General features: G+C 44.8%; 2 protein-coding genes across 5 annotated transcripts in view; one reads left to right on the top strand and one right to left on the bottom strand.

Annotated features, from left to right (window-relative positions):
• Positions 1-254: 254 nt before the first annotated feature.
• On the bottom strand, positions 255-11183 carry NOLC1 (nucleolar and coiled-body phosphoprotein 1). 2 transcript variants are annotated; one of them, XM_014275710.3, is made up of 14 exons: positions 11024-11182; positions 10885-10940; positions 10689-10810; positions 9559-9674; positions 8641-8782; positions 8028-8131; positions 7231-7381; positions 6542-6676; positions 6058-6147; positions 4646-4792; positions 3860-4420; positions 3052-3164; positions 2593-2673; positions 255-2345 (listed from the first exon to the last, which is right to left on the bottom strand). In XM_014275710.3, exons 1-14 carry the CDS (start codon positions 11132-11134, stop codon positions 2187-2189), a joined length of 2088 nt encoding a protein of 695 aa, XP_014131185.2. In that variant the 5' UTR covers positions 11135-11182; the 3' UTR covers positions 255-2186. The 2 variants fall into 2 exon arrangements, with proteins under 2 accessions (XP_014131185.2, XP_074400967.1); XM_074544866.1 differs by lacking the exons at positions 255-2345; positions 3052-3164 and having other exon boundaries at positions 11024-11183.
• A 3403-nt stretch (positions 11184-14586) lies between these two features.
• PIK3AP1 (phosphoinositide-3-kinase adaptor protein 1) overlaps positions 14587-22017 on the top strand; it is a 34088-nt gene continuing 26657 nt past the window's right edge. Inside the window, exons 1-3 of one of the 3 annotated variants that reach the window (XM_074544865.1) lie at positions 14587-14775; positions 15746-15783; positions 20259-20675. Coding sequence is in view for 2 of the 3 variants with exons in the window: in XM_074544864.1 (XP_074400965.1) it covers positions 18607-18709; positions 20259-20675 (520 nt within the window). In the remaining variant the exon portion in view is untranslated. Of the gene's footprint in view, positions 14776-15745; positions 15784-18524; positions 18710-20258; positions 20676-22017 lie in introns of all 3 variants that reach the window. The other 2 variants (XM_074544864.1, XM_005481296.4) reach the window with 2 other exon arrangements.

Raw genomic sequence — 22017 nt, 5'->3', positions numbered from 1 at the left:
ATTCTGATAGGAAGGGACTTGTGGAGCCTCAGTTTTTGATATAAGCTTCTAGCATCTTACCCATATTTCTCAGTCACTCACCAGCCAGCTGCACAAGCAACTCTTTACTTCTGAATGTGTGTTACATGTCCACAATCATTTAAGTAAGATGACAAGTAGTTGTAGACAGATGTAGAGACAGTGCTGTTATCCCCAAGCACTGGTACTGTCCCTTTTCCCACCCATTATCCCATATCTTTAACGATCAGATCCACTCAGACTACAAAGGCAGCAATCTTTATTTTCTGACACATTAAATTCTCACATTTTATACTTTTTTAAAAACTTCAAAGCATAAAAGTATTTTAAACAGTTTCAAATGTAAGTTCCAGATAAACAGAAAAAAGAGGGCAAATGACAAAGATGATGTTCAAATCTTCATGCAGAAAATACTCTTTCCCACCTTCCTTTGGCCTCTAACCTTTACTTTCTTGTAATAACCATGGTCTCCTGGGCCCCTCTGCACTGTAGCCCCAGTGATTGTGCAAGCTGGGGGAAGTCCTGAAAAACGCTCACTGGAAAAAGTTGCCACTCACGTACATGGGGGTGGCTCATCAAGTCTCATCCCAACCCTCAATTAGGTGACACTGCTCTGCACACAAACACAGCTTCCTACAACAAGGGTTTTCTCATTGGCACCTTTTGGGGAGGGAATGGAAACATGGAAATCAGGCCCTGCACTACCTCTCAGTGGCTGACAGCTTCATCATGTGGGGTAAGCATATTTCACAGCCCACTACTCCATTTCCCAAACATGCACTACCACTATTCACCTCATACTGGCTGTGGGCTCAACCCACTGCTCCTCAAACTAGTTAACTTAACCCACCTAACAGAGGGGGAATATTTTCTACCAGATGCAAGCTGCACCAGACGAAGCAGTCACACAACTGAGTGAATGCAAGCTCACCCCTCAATACACCATTACACTGTCAATTGCTCATGAAATCTCAGTTTAGGCTGCAAGTTTCTCAACTTCTTTGTGGCTGCCCATACTGAACATACACTTTTAGCTCATGCTTCAAACCTTACAGCACCAGGGTTTGCCCTAGTGCTAGGGAGAAACTGGCATTTATCTTCTCAAGAAGGATTTAACAGATGGAAAACAGATTAAAGACCAAGTGGTCTAACTCAGAAATTTAAGGCATTAATGATACATTCCCCTTGACTCCTAACAAGCTCCAGCTCACACTGCTGGCAGTAAATGCAAGCTGGCACATTTTATGTTCAGACAGAACAAGGAGTAATGCCACTGCAGCCAGAGCCTCTGAAACAGTAACACTGCTTATCCACCTCTGCCTTTTGCTAAGAGGCCTTCATCTCCTCAGTCTCCTTTTCCCTTCCTATCAAGTGAAACTTCACAATCCCCAATGCAGTCCAGTTTCTGTACAACTTCACTCCCCAGCTACACTAATGGAAGTGTTACTAGGACTGCCACAGCAGTACTGTAGACCTTGGTCTTTCTGACAACAGCCCCCACCTTGCAACTGCAATTGATACTGTTACTCAACTACTAAACCATGTTTAGAGACTGCTTCTCCACGTACTCTGGTTAGTGGCCTCCACAGGAGTGCAAGGAAGAGAAAAGTAGGTATTTACTGCAAGGTGAAACCACAAAACAAAAGAGAAAAGGAACCCGGTCACAGTACAAGGGTAAACTTGAAATGTCAAGTGGGGTTGGGGATTACAGCTAGAGCACTCAAATCAGTTGTTCTTACAGTAACTTGTCAGAGGCAAGTGACAATACTTGCCTTTTCAAAGGTATGAGAGTTAAACTGGATGGAAAATAAATGGGAGGTTAAAATACAGGACAATTATTTATCTTTCTTCTAGTAGATGGGCAGGAAACCAAAAGTAAAAAACACTGCCAGCCTTTCAAAATAAGACTGTAGAACATATAAGTCCTGGCGGCCACCCTAGTGGTGCCAATAACACCAGCTTAAGGATGGTTTCAAATTAGGAGACTAAAATTTAGAAATAAAACAGGGAAACATCCAACCATTCTCCCACATCCCTACACTGGAGCTGCCTGCCCCACAAGGGCCATGGGGAGGTAGCATTCCAGGCAGGCTTTCCAGACACCCATAATGTCCACATGCCCATCCCAGGTGTTCTGGTGAGCAGATGGTTTATGAACTCCAACATTCTCAGTCACTTTCAAATTTGACAGAATTGACTTGGGTTGATATAGTGCCCCCACGGTAGCTGCCTCGCTTTTTCTTTGTTTTCTCATGACGGAAAGATTTGCCTTTAGTGTATTTCAGGATGTTGTTAGCTTTCTCACCCCAGTCGCCAGCTGCTCCTTTCTGTGAGGGATGGAGAGGGGGGAAAAGAAATTCAAGTCAGTACCCAAGAGAGCGAGGGCAATGCTCTGCACTTCCCCGTACCCAGCACAGCCCAGCACTTTCGCACAGGAGCAGATACTGCTCTCCCATGCGCCTCCTGGTGGAAGAAGGTCTCACCAAAACCACTCCCCAGAAGCACACCGAGCCTGCTCTGCAGTCAGGTACTTCAGACACCAATTGTTACCACTCTGGCACCACCTAGCCCTACCTTTGCTTCAAATGAGTTATCAGCCACACGGGCATCCACCTCAATCTCTTCTTCCCTTACGCGACGGAATGGAGAGGACGGCTGTTGGAAAAGAAAATGAGAAACAGCAATCACAAACAAACATACAATGTTCCTTTAGTAACAACCTCCTTCCTTGCCCTGCAAATACAGAACCCTATTCACATCACCTCAATCTTTAAGTGTTTCTCAGATTCACCATTCTTTCCCCACTTCAGATCAGACAGCTCAGGAGTGCTCCTGTGCAAGTATATCAAATCAGCTTTTGCCAGAATAATATGTTATGTGCACTCCCTAGGGTTCTCCAGACAAGGTTAGAGTACTTAAGGAGATAGCAAAAATACAAATAATCCTGTGGGCCCAACCACCCAGAAAAACCTCTACTTGTTCAGAAGGCAGAGATGCCTCTTCAGGCAGCTGCCACAGTCTACCCTCACTCACCCGTTTCACCTTGGGAACTGTGTGTGGTGTTTTGGCTTTGATCTTTGCTTTTTTACTGTGTGGTGTTTCTGGCTCCTGAACATCTTCCCTCTTCTGTTTCTTCCCGACTGTGCCTGTTAGATGTACAGCAGCAGAACTTTAAAGGCAGCGTTGGGAAAAGTAATGGCTTCTGTTCCCCAGAAAGCAAACCCAGTTTGACACAGGTGTGAGAACTGGTGTCTGCATTACTTCACCCACAAAACAGACTGCTGTACCAGACACTAACAAATTCTGAGTCAGCAAGGACTCCTCATCCTATCCTAATGGATAAAATTTTATGCAATAGGATAGCCCTATATGAACGATTTTGCATACTTGAGAGAGTTCTGTTAGCCAAAATTTGCCAGATTTTGGATTCATACCATATGCACTTGCACACATCAGTAGTGCATCACTAGTTGTTTTCCTTCTGGAGGGTTAATGATTGAGATTGTGCACTGGGGCATCAACTGTGGTGTCCCACTGCACACAGACAAGGTCCTCCAGCAGTCTGCTTTGCTGTCACTAAATCATGTGCATGCACAGATGGCAACTGGCAACAACTACACAGACATGTACTTCACATTACCACAAATGTGGTAAAGTGCAGCCATGCAATGCAGACAAAAAAGATCCCACCAAATTCAAAACTAGCCCTTCCCTCTTACTACTGCACCAAATGGCACAAACACACAGAGATTAGAATGAGTATTGTTTCATGAAGTCTTCCATTCATGCTTAGCTCAGTAACACTGCCTGACAGACCCACTTCCCACACTGCTGGTAATACCTCCATTGACTTTTCCAGTCTCTTCTTCAGAGCTGCTTTCACTGCTGCTACTGCTGCCACCAGCTCGCTTAGACTTCACGTTGTTTGCAGCTACTGCAGATGCTTTTGCTTTCTCTGTGGAGGCAGGGGTTTTAGAACCGTTCTGCACCCCCTTCACTGCCTTTTTGGGCTTCTCATCCTCTTCACTGGAACTGTCTGATGAGCTGCTGCTACTGCTAGAAGCAGCTGCCTTCTTCCCCACAGCTGCTTTTGCTGCCCCTGTAGATTTGGTGGCTGGTTTTCCTGCTGGCTTTTCTTCTTCACTGCTTGAGCTATCAGAGTCAGATGTGTCTGCTTTAGGAGCTGGAGTAGAAGGTTTGGACAGTGGCTTAGCCACTTTGCCAGCTGGTTTAGCTGGAGGACCTTTCTTCTTCTTCTCATCCTCAGAACTGCTGGAGCTGCTATCTGAATCAGAGCTACTTTGTGCTTTCTTTGTGGCAGCTGGAGACTTCTTTGCTGCAGGGGTTGCTGCTTTAGTTGTGGGCTTCACAGGAGCTGCCTTCTTGTCAGAACTATCAGAATCTAGAATGGAAAGAAAAAGAGCAATCAAGGCTAAATCTCATTCCTTTATTACAAGACCAGCACTCAGATTCAGTGTTAATGCACAGTACACTTCATCATCTGCTTGAAACAACATTGCAATGGGTATTCCTGTCCAACTACATCCTCAGACCCTGCCCAGAAACAGAAAGGTCTGAACAAGAACAACATGCAGATAGAAATTCTCCTTCTCTCCCACTCCAATACCTGAGCTGTCTGAGGAAGAACTGGAGTCTTTCTTTGCTTGTCCAGGCTTGACAATTACTTTTGCTGGTTTGGAAGTATTCTTTATCACAGGTTGTTTAGCAGGGAGCTTATTCCCTACCTTCTTTTTATCATCTTCAGAGCTAGAATCTAAAAAAAAAAAACCACAAAAAAAAAGTTCTTCAAGTTAAGAGGCTTCATGTGCAAGTTACTTTAGTGGTAACTTGTATGTAATTTATGGGTAAGTGAAAAGCAAAATGGCTCAAGGCTGAGCCACTAGGCAACTGGCAAGCATCTGATGAACACTTGAACAACCAAGGGACAGCATTCATTTTTCATGCATCTTCTTTGTTGGGAGAAAGTGGAAACAGTTTAAGTTGTTCACTAATGCATGCACAAGGAAGTAAATATTTGGAGAATAATGTAGGAGAAGAGGTACTGAATAAGGAATTTTAGAGAAAGTACCAGTATTGTTAAACGTGGGGAGAAGAAACATTGAAAAAAGAATCTATGTGGTAAGGGTCAGAAAAAACATATAAAAAATTAAGAGATAAAGTTGACAAAGCATGCAAAGCGAGGCAGCAACAGCACAGTATCTCATTTTAGCTAATTCTTCTATCAGATGAGGAAGCAGCAGTTTGAAAATGGAGACTCTTGAGTACAAATACACCTTTGTTTGTGCTACATGGATCTGGAATATTAAACCTGATCTATTCCAGTATTGCTGAACACTTTAGCAACAGCAATCAAAAACTTGACAACGAGGTAACAAAACCAGGAGACACAGAACAGCTGACATTCACTGGAGTGTCACACAACCTAGTGCTAGGGCTAGCTGTCTGCAGACAGACTGGCAGCTGCCATGCCACCAGAGATGCTGAGATATGCCACAGGACATCCTGAACTCAGAGGGAAATTGCAGCACATAGGGAACTTACACGGGAAATACCAAACCTGAAACCTGGTTGACACCAGAGACAAAGTACTGCTGCCATTTCTAGGGCCACATCAGAAGAAGGGAGACATCTTCTAAGTCTAGTTTGAACTTCATATGGTGATCACACTTTTATTTCAGATACTTCTTCAAAAACAATGGAATAACAAACCCCAAAAATCTCAAGACAGATGTTCAAGAACAGTTTAACCATTAAACGTCTGTAAGAAACCTGATTCACAATTCCCTGCCCTTTCCATCCAGCAATATGGACTTTTCTACACTCGCCAATGGTCTTGTCTCATGGTCACACTCCCCCTTGAACTGTAGGCTGCTGGTTTTCAATTTTGTATCTTGCTATTCCTGGAGACTCTGAAGCTTTTAAGCTCATACACTAAGGCTTTTGGATACATTACTAGGGAGCAACTTGGCCAGTAAAAACATTAACACAAAAGAATCAGAACTTGATTTCTTGAATTACCTGAGTCACTGTCAGAACTGGATTCAGCCTTCTTGGTAGTCACAGCTTTCTTCTGGGGGGCAGGGGGTGTTTTAGCTACTACTGCTTTGCCTGAAAAAGCAAGTTTAAAATTAATAGGCCACATCCACACCACACCTTTGTCCCAAGATCCAAACCTCAGCAGAAGTGAAAAAGCTCCATTCTCAGTACACCAGCCACTCAGCCAGCCTACTGGAAGCCACGCAAGAACTTGGCTTATTCCCACTAAACTAGATCCCAATGACTTTTCAAATCAGCGTGTGCAAATGCAACCTGACCATAGTTCAGATCCACAAGTTCTACACAGTGTTGTTTGGAATGCCTTCAAATTAGTCAGAAGCTTCCAGAAAAGCAAATAGCAACACAGAGCAAAGAAAAACAGCTTTTTCAAGGAAGCCAAGACCTTGCAAAAACCTTGTTGGCACAATGTAGTGCTTCCCCTGCACCTCTCCTTCTCACAACATACCTGCCTTTGAGGGCACCTGCTCTGCCTCATCACTACTGTCTGAAGAGTCACTGCTCTCAGCCTTTTTTGCAGGAGCTTTAGGAAGGCCCTTCTTTGCCTGTGTTCCTTGAGGAGGTGGTACAGCACTGTATGGACCTACAAAGAGAAACACAGCATTCTGCATGATAAGAGAAACACAGATGCCTGCATGATAATGTGAACAGCACAAGGTGTTTGTTGTAGTTAGAATAAAGCACTTCTGCTATTCACTTCCATTTATTCCCCTACTGTAGCTACAATCCAACACTAGCTTATAATTTGAAAGATTATACCCACCCCATTGCTACCTCCTTGTTTCTACTGAGTTTAGGGTAGAAACCCTACTCCTCTTAGGGTTCAGCTCACCCAACCATCTCTGCAGAAGTTTTCTCTGCACTTTTAGAAGAATGGGAGCTTGCCAGCAAACTTTTACAGAAAAAAATCAGATATGTCAATTTTTCATTGTTTTCATTTACTGCCTTCTCAAATCCTCTGGTTAGAGAGTCAGACTGACCCTTGGATGATTGACCCTCTACTCAGACCGGCTCTCTACTGGAAGCCTAAGACATTATACCACACTGATCAGAGGCCCATTTAGCCCATCAGCTGGACTGCAACTGAATGGCCCTGGATACTTCACAAAAAAACCCTATTTAGTATTTTTTACACACCAGATTTTGGCTTTTGTTTTGCAGGGGGCTTTTCATCATCTGAGCTGTCAGATGAGTCCTCACTGCTGGAACTTTCCTTGGCACGTTTGGTTTTCCCCGGACATGCTTGAGCGGCTGCAGGTTTTGGCAGAGGTGATTTCTTGGGAACAGCCTTATCAAAAGAAATATACATTACAAAAGGAAATTCAGAAATCTTGTGGGGACAACTGGATCTTGTTTAATTCTGTGCCTCACTTAAGAGCAAACTCCCAAGACAAAGGGAAGAAGATTAACAGAGATTCTCAAATGCAAATTTTAAGAAACACACGTGTATCATTATCTTTCTAGCTCCTCTGCTATTGTTTTCTGCTCCATGAACCCCTAATGATGAGTTCCTCTGGACAAAAGGGCAGAGGACTGACAGGAATTTAGCAACTGCCACATGATTAAAAACAACTATGATTATTTTTGTGTTGCAGGAAACATTTTTAAATGCTTGCTAGTGGAAAACTCAAAGTAACAGCTAAACATGAAAGAGTCAGGACAAAGCAACTTTCTATAATGGAGACACAATATGGTTATGACACAACAAGATGTTTTGCTGTAAAGGAAGGAGCAGAGAAAGTAGCAAGGAGGTATTAGGGAAGAAAAAAGCAGTACATGGAGAGATGCCAGAACACATAATCCCAGCATATGAAGGAGAAGCAGGTGTAAGAGTTATATTGAGCACAGCATCTGTGTAGCCTGCGCCTGCAAGATAATACCCAGTGTTACCAGACTTCTACACTGTTCATGAAGTTTTTAATAGTCTAATTTACCTTTTTTGGTGGAGCCTTTTCCTCATCAGAATCTTCACTGCTGCTGCTACTGCTTTCTGCTTTTCCATTGACAACTTTGGTGGCTGCCTGGGCAGCTTTGCTTCCTTTTGAGAGAAGTAAAAAGGCACATTGCAAAACATGCTGTGTAGATGAGGGTAATTACATTGAGCAGTGAGTATCTCAGAGAAAAAAGACCCACAGAAGCCAACAGAGCAGATTAAGTGTACTGCTTTTGCAGTAGTACTGCAAAACTCTTGGTTTATCCTACTGCAACCTTAGAGAAAATTCTCTGGAAACTGTCTTTTAGCTCATGGGAAGTTCCAAAACTAAAGGCTTAGTAAAGATCTTCCCTGCTTTTTGAGGGGAAGACAATGGCAAATGCAAAACATAAACAGTTATTCAAACGGTGTGGTGCTCAGGACCAGATGTTTTATTTGCATTCAGTTCTACACCTCTGTGTCAGAACAGACTAGACTGGAGTGGAATGGCAGTGAAAGCAGATTTTCAGACTGCTATGTTAATATCTATGTCTTTGCAGGTAGGGGCAGTCCCCAGCACTCCTCCCCGGCTTTTTTGATTTTGTACTTCACTCATGATACACAATAACAGGTACCTGATTTAGGTGTTGCTGGTTTTGGTGGTTGCTTCTTTGGTGCTCCTTCATCCGAGCTGCTTGAGTCAGAACTGGAACTCTCTGCTTTCTTCTGAGGCTGGATTTTGGCTCCAGCTGGCTTCACAACAGGTTTTGCACCTTTCTAAACAGCAGCAGGAAAAACTGATAAACCCTCAAAGTCATGAAAAGAAAACAAAGCTAATAAGATGGACACATGCACAGAGTGTAGAAACAGCTGTCTTTCACAGATGTTACCATTTAGATTTGAAAACACCAATCTGCTTAGTGGTCAGGGTCTGAAAATTCTGGGATAACAGTTCTGCGCTAGAAAACCTCCCAGAAATGCATTGGAAACCTCCTTTGCACATCAGTCTTCAGTTTTGCCTCCTTAAAATGGGGCAGCTCTGAGGCTGGCACTGTTCTCCTCCCTCTACAGATCACACTAGCTTGAAGACTGAAAATACTGACAACTCTAGCTGGTCTCCCCTAGTGTACAATGTTATCACTCTTCCTCCCCTGCCACCTTTCTTCCTTGCCTCCACTTTAAGACCATGACCGCAGCAAGAAAAAGCTTTTTTTTACCTCTTTTTACCTAAACATACACATATATACATATATAAAGATCAAACTTATATTCCCGGATCTTTCTTTGCAAAGGAAGTAAGCCCTGGCAGTCTTAGGATAAAAGAAGGACCAGATTTGGATATGAAACAAGGGTGCAGGACAAAAAATTTATTTTTCCTAGGACCAGTCCAAATTGCACTACAGAAATGTCTTTTTGCATTGTATCTGCAGCAGCATGGGCACTCCATAGTTCAGGACTGTTGAGCTCAATATCCCATGCAATTCTGTTGGTTAAATTTGCTATTATTCATCACTGTCAAACATGCATTAAGGCTGCTGGAAAGAAAAGCCAACCTTTGCTGGCTTCTTCTCCTCCTCCGAGTCTGAATCATCACTGGAGTCCTCACTGCTGCTCTCTGCTGTCTTGGCTGCAGGAGCTGCTTTTGCTTTGGGCACAGCTGATGCTTTAGCTGCAAATAAGGGACAGCATATATTGATAAGTTAATTGACATTTTTTATGTACCTATATCCTGCACTAGTGGGTATTAGGGCTAAAGGATATATAAAGGTCATTAAACCATGACTGAAGTTCACAACACTGACTTTGTTTCTCAAGCAGTGTGTGAGACTGCTCTAAAATGGGTAAGCAAAAAGATAAAACCATTCTAGAATTTATCTTTGTCACACACAAATTAAAGTGCAGTTTTCTATCACCAAAAATGACAGCCCACAAAGAAAGAGCACCCCTCAAACTGAGATAATATTAGCTGAGTCTGCACACCTCTCAGTTTAAGAAGCTGCTGAACAAGTACAGACAGGTGCTTGCAAAGAGAACCACTGCAATGTCGTGTTAAGGTTCCAGACACCCAAATGTGTTTTGGCCAAATCCATTTCCTGGTTACTGATTGCTTTTCAGTAATGTGGAGAAAAAAAAAAAAAAAAGTTTTGTCTTACATTATATTTACAACTGTCCTTATCAAATAAAATTCAGATATAAGTTCAAATGCAGCTTTAGGATGGGTCAAACCAAAGCTAGACACACACAACCTTGTGTACAGTGATTAATAAATGATACAAGAACAGTTGCAGATAAAATGGAAAAATACAGCTCACCACACAGCAAAGGGATGTATTTTTTGGTAGCACTAGTACACGAGCTCTAAAAGAAAAAGGGTAGCAACCTCACACAGGCAGCAGGTGAGTATGGATGCCTGGCACTTCTTTGGAATGGCTAAAACCTTCCATGGGACACAAACTGCTGTGCCTAAAGTTCAGCAAGATACAGAGATCACTCTTAACTAAAATTAAGCTATCTTCCATGCCTTGGGCAAAAGACCAACCAAAATCGAGATCAGTCAATACAAGCCTAATCCTGATAGCTGCTGAAAGGCCTCCCAAGAGCTGCTGAAGCTGAGCTCTAAACGCATATGAGAAGCCAGCGCCAAACACAGCCCCGGCGTGCACAGGGCCCCGCACAAACCTACCAGGCTTCTTGGCCGGGGGTTTCTCATCCTCCTCGCTGGAGCTGTCACTGCTGCTGGCCGACGGCTTCCTCTTGGCCTGGGCGCCGTTCGGGACCAGCTTTCTCTTCTTGGCCGCTGGAGACCTGCGGGAGAAGGGCTGAGCGGGGCCTGCGGGGCGCGGGCCGGGCAGAGGGGCCCGCACCGCGAGGGCACTTACCGCAGCCAGTAGGTGAAGATGTCCAGCAGCGAGGCCGCATTGGGGTCCTGCTCCTTCTAAAGCGAGAGAAGCCGCGTCAGCCAGAGTCAGTCAATCGCTGAGCCCCCGTCCCGTCCCGCCCGCCCCGCTCCCCGCTCACCGCCGCCGCCTCCCTGGCGAAGGCGCGCGCCGCGCCCTGGCAGCCGCTCTCGCGCAGGAACGCGAGCACGAGGGGGAACAGGTCACTGGGCACCGCGCGCCGCTCCGCCATGATGCACACGCCGACACGTGCTGCGCGCGCACGCGCTAACGCCTGCGTGCGTGCCTACGTGCGTGCCTGCGTGTGCGCGCCGCCGCGGCCCCGCCCCTGCCGCTGCCTCATTGCCCGCGCGGCGCCGCTCCGGGGCGTTATGGGAGCGCGGGCTGGGACCGGGAGGCTGCGCTCCCGGCGTCAGGGCATAGAACCGCTCGGTATTGGTGCCTGCGCCGAGGCAACGCGCAGTGCCGAACGGCTGCCTGTGGTGCAAAGGCAGGAGCGGAGTTGGGAACCCGGCAGTGCCCGCTCGGCTCTGGAAGCGGGAAAACTTAAACTTAAGTCCGCTTAAGCCTCACCAGCTTACTCCTATTTGTAATGCGTTTTAAATCACCGGAAGGAGAATATTGAGGGAAGTCTGGAGAGCAGGAGTTGGGTTGGTCTAGGGAGGAGAAGCAGCTGGGAGCTGCGGCCAGCCTCGGCGCTGGCAGGGCTCTCAGCGGCACAGCCCGGCCCGGCCCCGCTCCGCGCTGGCAGGGCTCTCAGCGGCATGGCCCGGCCCGGCCCGGCCCGGCCCCGCTTGGCGCTGGCAGGGCCCTCAGCGGCATAGCCCGGCCCGGCCCCGCTCGGGCAGCGCGGCGGGCAGGGCTCAGCGCTGCTAGCGGCGTTCGCCGGTAGTCAGGAAAATGGGCTGTGAAGCAGCTGGACCCGTACAGAAGCGCACTGAATACTCCTACTAAATCCTTTTATGTATGGACTAACATGAGACTGTGTTGCAGAAAAGAAACTGTTCGCAGGAACTCATGTTTCCTAGTTTTTTGGAGTTTCCCTCTACAGTAACCTACAGGCTGCAAGCTTCATCTGCAAAGCTCAGCAAACTTTTATGCTTTTGCCTACATTGGAAAGGAAAAGATGCAGCTTTTGCTGTAAACTGTGGTTACTTTAAGCCCCGCTGTGTGAAGTAACTGCCCTGAGGAGGCAGGGAAATAACTGTGTTTGCTTCACTGGCTCACTTCGCTTCTCCTCTGGTTAATGAGTATCTCCCTCTCCAGCCTGGCCTTTGCCAGTTCGTCTGTTCCCTGTGCTGTGTGGCAGCTGCTCTTCAAAGGTGTGCGGCTCTCCGGGTGTGTTCCCCTGTGTTGTGCCTGCAGCTGTCCAGATGACCTGGCAGGGAAAGCTGTTTTGTCCTTGTATTCCTCAAGACAGTATTGAGAGATCCTAGGATCTAAAAGGCAAGCAAATGCAAGAGATTTATGTTACTGCTTGTGAATTCCTTTGTTCCCCTCACCTACTCCCAAGTCTTTTTAGTCCTCCCCTTGTCTGCCACGTGTCTTTTGTTAAGGCTGCAGGGAGAACTATGCATGGGATCTTTTAAATATTACAGTGACTAAACTGCCCCCAGCACTTGAGGTGAGGAGGCCCCAGAGCAGAGCAGGCCAACCCCCTCCCTTGCCCAGCTGGCCATGCTGTCCCTGATGCCCCCCAGGACAGGCTTGGCCCTCCTGGCTGCCAGGGCACTGCTGCTAATGTTCAGTTTGCCATCACCCAGGTCTGTTTCTGCAGCACTGCTCTCCTGCCTCTCATTTCCCAGCTCATCTCGGAAGAGAACATTTCCATTAGGGGTCTCTGGCCATTCCACTCTTTCCATGACCAAGAAAAAGTGAAGAGAGGTAGCATTAGTATTCAAATACATACTCAATCCTTTCCTTGTTACTGGTTGTAAGCACCTAGCAAAAAAAGCATTGGCTCCAGAAAGAACAATCTAGTCATTTTCTTTGGACAGGGAGAAGACAGACCCTTGAGAATAATGCCACAAATGAAGCTGTGTTCGTATGCTGCAATGAACTGAAGTGAGGAAAGACTTGTACTGTCAATTTTGGGCAAGGTAGGATGAAATCCTCCCTCTATTTCTTCTCTCTTTTTTTTTTCTTTAATTTTTTCTTTAGGACATTTGTAAGTGATTGTTAGGCCTGCCTACTGTGGTAGGGTGTGGAGGGGCTTTTGCCTTGATTTGCTATCTGAGTTTTTAGTTGGAGGTTGCTGAAACAACACACTAGCAGTTATTTTACTCAACGCATTTGTGGAGGCACGTTAATTTCACTTTAGAGACTTGGGAATTTTAAATGCTGAAGAGGCTTTGCATTGATTAAATAAAATGCAGAGTATCCTAAGTGACACTGACTGACATGGAGAAGCCCTGTGGGTTCCCTGGAAGCTGACTCTGCTTACCCTCTCTGTGTTACTGCAAGGCTTTAATGAGAGAGAATTTAAAAGCTCCTTTCATAAGAGCATGCTGAAATTCTCATCTAGCATCAGAAAGATGATTTTATTTTTAACTTTTTATACTGGAAGTTGGAAAATACACAGCTTAACAAGAGAAAATGTGGAACAGTCATAAAGTTGTTCATGTGGTTATCCATCTGTTAAAATACTTCTTAAAATATACTTGCTGTTCTGTAATAGTGAAATAATTGGCTTATAGATTCTCGTTTCCAACTAGTTAACTTTTGTCTTTCACATAAATCCCAAGTTGGTTCTGTATTTGCACACTTGTCCAGTGTCCATGTGTTCTTTATTCTAGTGTATCTTTTTGGGATGATTCAAAGGGGAAAGTTTCTTCTTTGCATACCTGGAGTTACTCATAAGGCTTTATCATCAGGAAGTGCTTTTTTGTTCTAGTACTTCCCTATTGAGAGAAAAAACACCTTGGTTTTGGAAGACAGGCAGTGGCACAGGGTTTGTAAGCTTAAAGTAGGTTTTGAGTAAAGAAAGATTTGGAGGTAACAAGAGAGTTTGAATAACTTCTAAGATAGAATTAGTTAGTGGAAAATAGTTGGTTCCTTTCTGCTTGTAAGCACCTCTGTTCTAACATTAGTGGTGACGCTAAGCTGCGTACAGAATGTTCACCGACTGCCTTGACTGGGAAGCCAGGTTGTAAGGGGTCAGCTTTTGCTGTGCTGAAGTGCATCAATGGAAGATCTCACTGGTTACAAGTATTTCTTCGAAGTTTGCAAAGGAATAGGCTGAATAATTTAGGCAGAATCTGTTGCTTTTGTCTTCAGTGACAAAGTTAGTGAGTTGAGTCCTACTCTCTTAACAATAATCGTGTTTTTCTGCTGCTTTTTGTGTCTGTACTCAAACATGGACATCTTACAGAAAGGGGTGAATTTCATTTGAAAGCAGCATGTTCTCAATGAAAATACAGAACATCGAGCTACTTCATTCTGTAGAGGGCAACTTCGCTCCTCCCTTGGAGTTTTCCTTGCTCCATGACAAAACCTAAGTTAGGGATGAGTATAAAGCAGGTATCGCTTGTTATTACTGTAACACAGCCTTTCCTCGGCCCCCTAGGGAATGTGTGATTGGAGCAGCGGGAGGGGGCAGTTTCCCTGCTGGGGGCAGAGTCCCGCCGAGCACCGGAAAGGCGACGCGCGGCCGGGCAGGGGCCGCCCGGTGCCCGGCTCTGCAGGGGGCGCCGCGGGCGGGAGGCGGGGCCGGGAGGAGCCGGGGCCGTGTCCCGAGTCCCGTGTCCCGAGTCCCGTGCCGCGCCGGGGGCGAGGGAGCGGCCGGGGGGGATGCGGCACCGCCTCGCTGCGCCGCCGATGTGAGGGACGGGCAGCGGCCCCTTCCCCGCCAGCCCCGGACCATGGCGGTCCCCGGTAGGTGCCGCGGGGCTTCTCCGCGCCGTGCTCCGGCGGGCCGCGGCTCTCCGCAGCTGCCCCGCGCCAAGCGGAGCGTGGCGGAGCCCTGCCCGCTCCCCCGCGGGGCGGTGCCGCTGAGGGCTCTGCGCGCCCCTGGCGCTCCGCTGCGGGCAGAGGGCGAGGGGGCTCCGCTCTCCGCGCTCAGGGAACCCTGGCGCTCTTCAGAGCAGCGCTGCCTCCTGCGCTCCTAGCCGGGCTGCAGCGCTTTCTAGCTCGCCTTGCTTCGCTTGTCTGGAGTTCAGGGCTGCTGCTGGTAGAGCTTTCCTGCGTCGGCTTGGCAGATCAGCGAGCTCTGAGGGAGGGTGTTCTGTAGGGTCATTTCCCCTGTCCGCCTTTACTACTTGCATGTTTTTCTGTGATGTTTCATAGAGAAGTCAGTTTTTCTTAAATACTGCTTTATTCTTTAGCACCACTTCATTTTGGAGGTATAACTTGGTGCTCCTTGCCACAGTGGCCCAGGATCCCAAGCTGAGCTGGTTTGCCATAATTGAAAGTGTTTTAGCTGACATATGTGCAGGTAAAACTACCTAGAACAAGAGCTGCAGACTGAAGGGGAGAGGGGTTTAGCCTGTATTGTGTAAGTCTTGCTAATGCCCAATTTGCAAGTTCCTCTCTTTGCAGGGAAGCGTATGGGTTTTATCTAAAAAAGGAAAAAACGTGCCATTCTCAGGGTGTGAAGTAACATTTGCGTTTCATTGACCCATATCTCCTTGTGAAGTAAAAATAAGCTAAATGGAGGCCTCAGGAGACTTGTGGGCAAAACTACTTTTCTCTTTATAAACAGAAGGTGATTTCACAGAGACCCTTAAAAAGAGAACAACTTTAGATTAACGTATCGTAATGCAAATCTCTTGTTCTTCTCTGTGGACTTTGGTTTGCAGAAATTTTATCTGCTTTGATTCTGTTATTTCCTTTTGCTTGTTTACAGCATTTTATTTAAAGTGAAGATTTTCTGTTCCAGTCGAGGTAAGAAGTCTCATGTGATCACTATTACTGTGCATTCCGTGCATGCAGAGAATGCATGTATTTCATCATACATCACTTAAATACACACACTTCACATACTGAAATGTGGAAGGTGCTGAGGACTACTCTTAACGGCCCACCAGCAGTTTCTATCACTTCCTGGAAGTGCTCTCTCTTTTAAGAAGTTAATTATTAAGACTCTTTGAGTTGCGTTTCCTTTATACCATGGACAGTTGTCTCTCATGAAGAGCGAATTCCCATCTATCAAGGATTGTTGTTTTGGACAGTATTATTTCTGTATGCTCCATACACATGAGTCACAAATCACACTGCAACAGGTTACGTAGTGCCTTTCTCATGTAGTCAGAATTGGAGATGAATTTTTTTCTGCCAGATGAAGATAAATTGTTTGCCACTGCATATGGTCCTCTGAGTTGGTATGAAGGATTTAGTCTCAGTTTTTTAACCTGGTCTGTGGACAATGAGAAATCATGGTCTACTTATGAGAGGTATGTAAAAGATGACAGAGGAAAGTTTTAAAGGGTCAAACCTTTTTCTTATGGAATGAAATAATAGATAATAACAGTGGATAATGTAGGATGTAGTTTTACCCAGAGCTGATATGCCAGCTTCCCACAGAATTGTTTAGCTATTTCAGTGGTAATCAGAACCTAATGATATGGCCATAAACCACTATCACATGTTTGGGCTGAGCCTAAAGATTATCACATCACTACTTGCAGATATAGTCTGGATATGAGCCTGATTTGTTTGCTTCTCAGAGAGAGGCTGTGAAGACATGACATGGTCATGCATACTTCTCTATGCTTGCCATGAGCATATGTGATTTTTACTGAATTGTTTCATCCTCTTCCATTCTATGTGTGGTTTGTGAGCTAGGGAAAGCTTTCTATCAGTATTTGTGCTGTTTAATTTGTGGGGCTTACACTTCAATTATAGGTCTTAGGCATTTCTATGGTACTGGTTTGTAATCTCATCAGTTTGTTATCGTTGCTGTGTAGTGAAGGGTGCAGTTTAACACTGGAGAGGCAGTTACAGCTGGAAAGCATTCCAAAGGTTATGGTTTATCACTGCAAACTACAACAGAACTGTGCCTTTACGATTTTCTATGAAGTAAATGAACATGCCCTGCAGTATTGTTAATAATGCTAACATTTTGTAAACAGAGGCAAAAGTATTTTTAATACTCTAAGCTTAGAAATCCAGTAACAAGGTGTTGTTAAAATTTAAACTAGATCACACTTGAGAGTGTGAAAGATAGACTTGCACCAGCCAACCATTTTTCTTCATCTTGCTGTTTTATATAGTGTTCATGTATTTCTTCCTTTAATTGAAGACTTTCCTGAAACCAGTCTGTCAAAAGCATTGTCAAACCATCTATCTAAGGGCAGGGTTTAAGGAAATAAAATGTTTGGTGTTCACCAAAGGATTTCCCTATATGCTTATGAGAGGCAGAGTATACATTATGTTTTGAACTGTATTCTCTTGAGTTTTTCTGATGTTTGAGGAATTGTGAAAAACCTCCCTGAAATGTTCTGTGTTCTTTTTACATGGTTCCCTGAGGACTGGACAGTAGTTAGTGCTGCAAAAGCTGCTATTTGGTTAGACAAATAATAGCATTGTCCAGGAAGGAGAGTCCTGAGTCATTCTTCTTTTAAAGGAGAATGTTGCAATTGAAGTTATTTCTAGATTTTTGGGGAATTTTTTAAACAGTCCCAATGCTGACTTAAGCTTATTTAGCTCTGCAAGACCCACTTCCAGTATTTTTGCTTATGAACATGGAGTGTTACTTGTGCTCTACATGTGGAGTCAGTAATTTTATTTCTCAGTTCTCGTTTTAGCAGCATTGCTCCTCAGTTGATTGCATGTGTGTAAAAGGCTGTAGGAGCTGAGGGAAGAAGGCCTGAGGGGAGCTGGTGCAGCTCTGTTAAGGGGAATGGTGTTCTTGTAGAGCGGTGCTAGCTGGGAAATCAACACCTTTCCTGAACACCACAGGAAGTTCCTTCCTGCTGGATGCAAAGGTTGCCCTGCTCTGGCAGGGAATTTGCAGTGAGTCTGTCCAGTTTGCATCCTTTATCTACCTAGCAGAGAAGGGAGGGATTCTTGCATACTTAGTGCCCCTGCAGTGCAAGGCATGTTTAAAGTCAGTGGCTCTTCCACCCTGTCTCCAAGTACAGCTGCTTACTTTCATTGAAAGCCTGGAGAAGGGCGTGTTGGCTCACAAGGGGAGCTGTGGAAGCTGTGTGATTGTGCTTCCTCAAGTGAATGGCAGGATTAGTTGTTCCATTTTATAGAATGTTAAAGTGCCCAGGAGGCCACTACTAATTCTTCCAGAGACTGGAGGTGGGGCTGCTGCCAGAGCAGAGAGCACCAGGGTAGGACTTTGAGAGCTTTGGGCACACCTCAGAGAGTCATTGTGTGGTCTCCTCATCTGTTGAGGTTGGGCTTATCTGGCCGAGGTGCAATGCGTGGGCTCCATTCTCAGCAGACAGTTGTGCTGTCCTTTCCCACTGTACTGCATGCAAATCAGCCCAGGGCAGTGGAAGCAGAAGTCTGTGGTATATCTCCCTTTCTAGAATAAAACTTGAATTCTGCTTGGTTTTCATGTTTTTGCTCATGTAATTCTGTTGGTTTTGCCTGGTGGTGTTCAGCCACCATCAGTGATATGTTGGCCATGGGAGTGTGTTCACTGGTGTGAAAGCCATCTTATTTCACCACAGTTCTGCACTCTTCGGTTAAAGACCCCAAGGTTTTGAGTCCCGAGGACTCCACTTTGAGTTTGCTGGATCCTCTCCTTTGGGAATGTTGTCTCCTACAAGCCTCCATCTGTGGTTCTATATTCACTCCCAAACATGCAGCTGTCCTAGTGACTATGTCAGCACTGCACTGGTCACGTTCTCCATAGGTAGGAGATCATCCTTCCACTGCTAGAGACTTCCTTATTTATGCAGGTAACTGGAACACTGTTGGTCAAGCACTGAGCACATCTCCATTCTTCTCAGTTGCATCACTTCTGCTGAGCTACTGTTTAAAGCTGTTAATTGTATAGTTTAGGGCTGGGGTCCCTCAGCTTAGACATTGTTTCTGCCTTAATTTCATAATGAAGGTTCTGGGGAAGGTGATGGAGCCAAGTCTTTGGAGTCTGTGCAATTTTGGTTGAATTTTTCTAAGGTGACTGTTAAACTGTCATCTTCAGGTAAATTCACTCTGCAGATCCTCTTTTTGACCACCAAATTTTAGGTATTGCTCTCTGCTTTAATTGGAAAAAATTGCCTTTGCTTGCATCATGATGGAGATGAAAATGTTGACATTTAAATAGTCAAACTGGAATTAGTGACAATTTGTTAACAAGACTTTAAATGCTCAGCTCTGAAATTTACTGTGGACCTGAGCTATAAACTTCAATTTTGAGGAAACTTTTTCATTAGTAAATAGAAAAATTAAATTTAGACTTAAAAGCTTCCTTGAGCTTGGTGGGAGAGCACTGCATCATGTCACACTGGTTGAATTTGCATCTACTCTTAGCAAGCTGTTAATATTTTTGTGCCAGAGCACTGAAATGCATGAGTCTGTAGGTAGAAGCTGTCTCTAGAGAATTGTGGAAGAAGTCAACTTTGGTGGGCATATTTTGGCCTGTCTTATGGCCACCACCATTGTATTAGTTCTTTCCCTCTAAAGGGAGGGAATTTTTGTCACTCCAAAAATGGTCGGGAAAGCTTTTGATGGCAATTTTGAGGAAGGACTCTAACACAGCCCTGTGGAATGTCTGAGGCCTGAAGGACAGAGTGGCTGTGGTGCAAGCACTGGGGCTGATGTTCCCTCAGTTGCATGCATGCTTTTCAGGCAATTTGCTTTCTGCTGCAAAGAGAGCAAATATCTAACACCACGGGGGCCATAGTGACTTCCTGTAGGCGTTGTGTGACCTCATTTGTTATTTTAGGTGTGCTGTTATTTTTGGTGTCTGCTTGGGCATGTAATGATCTGCAGTTGCGTTGCAGAGACCATATAATTGCCTAAAATGATTTTAACTTTTCTTGTGAGAGTGAACTCCCCTTTTCAAGCTAGTTTGTTCTGAAGGTCTGGTTTTTGTGGCTTTTTTTTTTCCTTATCAGAATGCTTTAAATCTGTAAATCTCTGCGTAGTTTGTTTCTCTTGAAACTACATAGGGAATGCTCTCCTTTATAGGAAGACCATTTTAATTTTTTTCATTTTTAAGAATGAAAAAAACTACTTAAATTTGGTGGAGTAGATGCAAGTAGGAGTTAATTCATCCTTAGAGTTGCTTTGTGGCAGTGAACACCTCACTTTAGATAGAGCTACTGTTTTTTTGAAATGCTTTGTAGCTTCTGACGGGAATTAGAGACAGTGCTGTGGGGCTTTGTGTTCCAAAGCTGCGGGTGAGTTCATGGTTTGAATTTAATCCTTTCTCTTGTGATCATCTCGCACCTGTACAGGAGCCCCTGGAGAATATGATGTGCTGATTGTGTATGCAAGTGACGCCGCTGAATGGTGCCAGTACCTGCAGAACCTCTTCCTCTTTACTTGGCGAGTGGGAAAGCAGCGCATCCTGAGCTACCGGCTGCAGGACAGCTCTGCCATCTCCCAGCAGGAGCTGCACCTCTTCAGCCGGAGTCGGAGTATCATCCTTCTGCTTTCTGCTGAGCTGGTGCACAGTTTTTACATTCCTCACATCCAGCAGAGCCTTCAGGAAGCTTTATGGCCCCCGTGCAAAGTGGTCAAGCTGTTCTGTGGTGTTACGGACTGTGATGACTTTTTGACCTTTTTCAAGGACTGGGATCAGTGGCAAGAACTCACAAATGATGATGAGCCTGATGCTTACCTTGCAGCTGTTGAGAGGGCTATTTCAGAAGGTAAGACCATAGCTAGGAGCTGTGCTTTCTTCTTGGAGGAGGGAGATATGTGGTGCTGTTTATTCTTATTTTTACACTGGTAAAGTGCTTTACTTAAAGAGCAAACTAAAGCAAATTGTCCAACTCTTGTAAATAAGAAAGTTATGCAAGCAAATTTTTCTATGCCTGGTTGGTTGGTCCCTAATTCAGGAGAAATTACCAGCAACTCACAGAGAACTTCTGAATTTGAGGTTGTCTTGGGTGGCTGCTTTTGAAGCAAATTGAAAATGAAAACTTTCTATATTTAAAATTCTGTCTGTAAATATTGTATTCTGTAGTTTATTGACCCAAATCAATGGAAAATTGTCTTTTTAAAATTTATTTTAGGGAAAAGGATTATCTTTTTCTTCAGACTTGTTTCTGTCGTACCAGAACCAAAATAAAGTCTAGTATGTGTTCTTTAACATTGGGCCTAAAATCAAAGATGTAACCATACTGGCAGCAGATCACTTTGTTTCCTGTGATGAAAAGGCAGAGATTAATGAAGAATTCCACTGGTGGCCTTAAAAATAACCCAACCAGTCTGAAGGTGATCCCCTTGTAACTAATGTAGAGTACTTACTAGCAGAGAAGTATTAAGAGCTGGAGACCACACAAACCCAATGTACTGAGTTTTCATCGATTCCAAATTTTCCTAAACTCTAGAAGAGTGTGTAGAATTACTTTCTCATAGTTTCTGTTGAAATGAAGGTGGAGAGCTCTGGGCAGTCGTGGTGGCCTGGGTATTTTTATGGCATTGCCATAGGTAGGGTTATAGTGTTCTTTGTCAGCCTCAGCAAGACTGGAATCCTGTGGTTGCATCTTGGCTTAAGATTTATCTCTATTCCATGGCATAAGTGAGGCAGTGTGTCCAGTGTTGTGTGCATAAAGGCTCTGGAGTCTGACTTCTCACTTCTAAAGTCCTTCTGTACCTGTGCTGCAAGTTAGCATAGGCTGAAACAAGCTGTGCTTTGGCTTTATGTAGGTGTTCTGAAAGGGAGTTTGGGCTTGGGACTATTATTGCTGTTTCTACATGACAAAAAAAAAATCAGCTTGTTTTCTGTTTTCTCACTTAATTAAGCATACATTGATCTCAAACTGATTTCAGCATATCTAGAAAACACTTGACTGGGAGAAAAAAAAATGATGTAAAAGTAAATTCATTTTCTGTAACGTGTTCCAGACAGTTTGGTACACAAAGATTCAGAATTTCTGGGCTTTGGTTACTGTTATGGCAGTCATAGCTGATGTGGCTGTCACCTGCATGCCATGTCAAGTTTTTGGTTTGTGCAAATCAGAGCAGTTGCAAAGGTGAGCCATCTGC

This window comes from Zonotrichia albicollis, chromosome 7, assembly GCF_047830755.1.
Source record: "Zonotrichia albicollis isolate bZonAlb1 chromosome 7, bZonAlb1.hap1, whole genome shotgun sequence".
Taxonomy (NCBI): Eukaryota; Metazoa; Chordata; class Aves; order Passeriformes; family Passerellidae; genus Zonotrichia; species Zonotrichia albicollis.
This window is presented reverse-complemented; position numbering and strand designations above follow the sequence as displayed.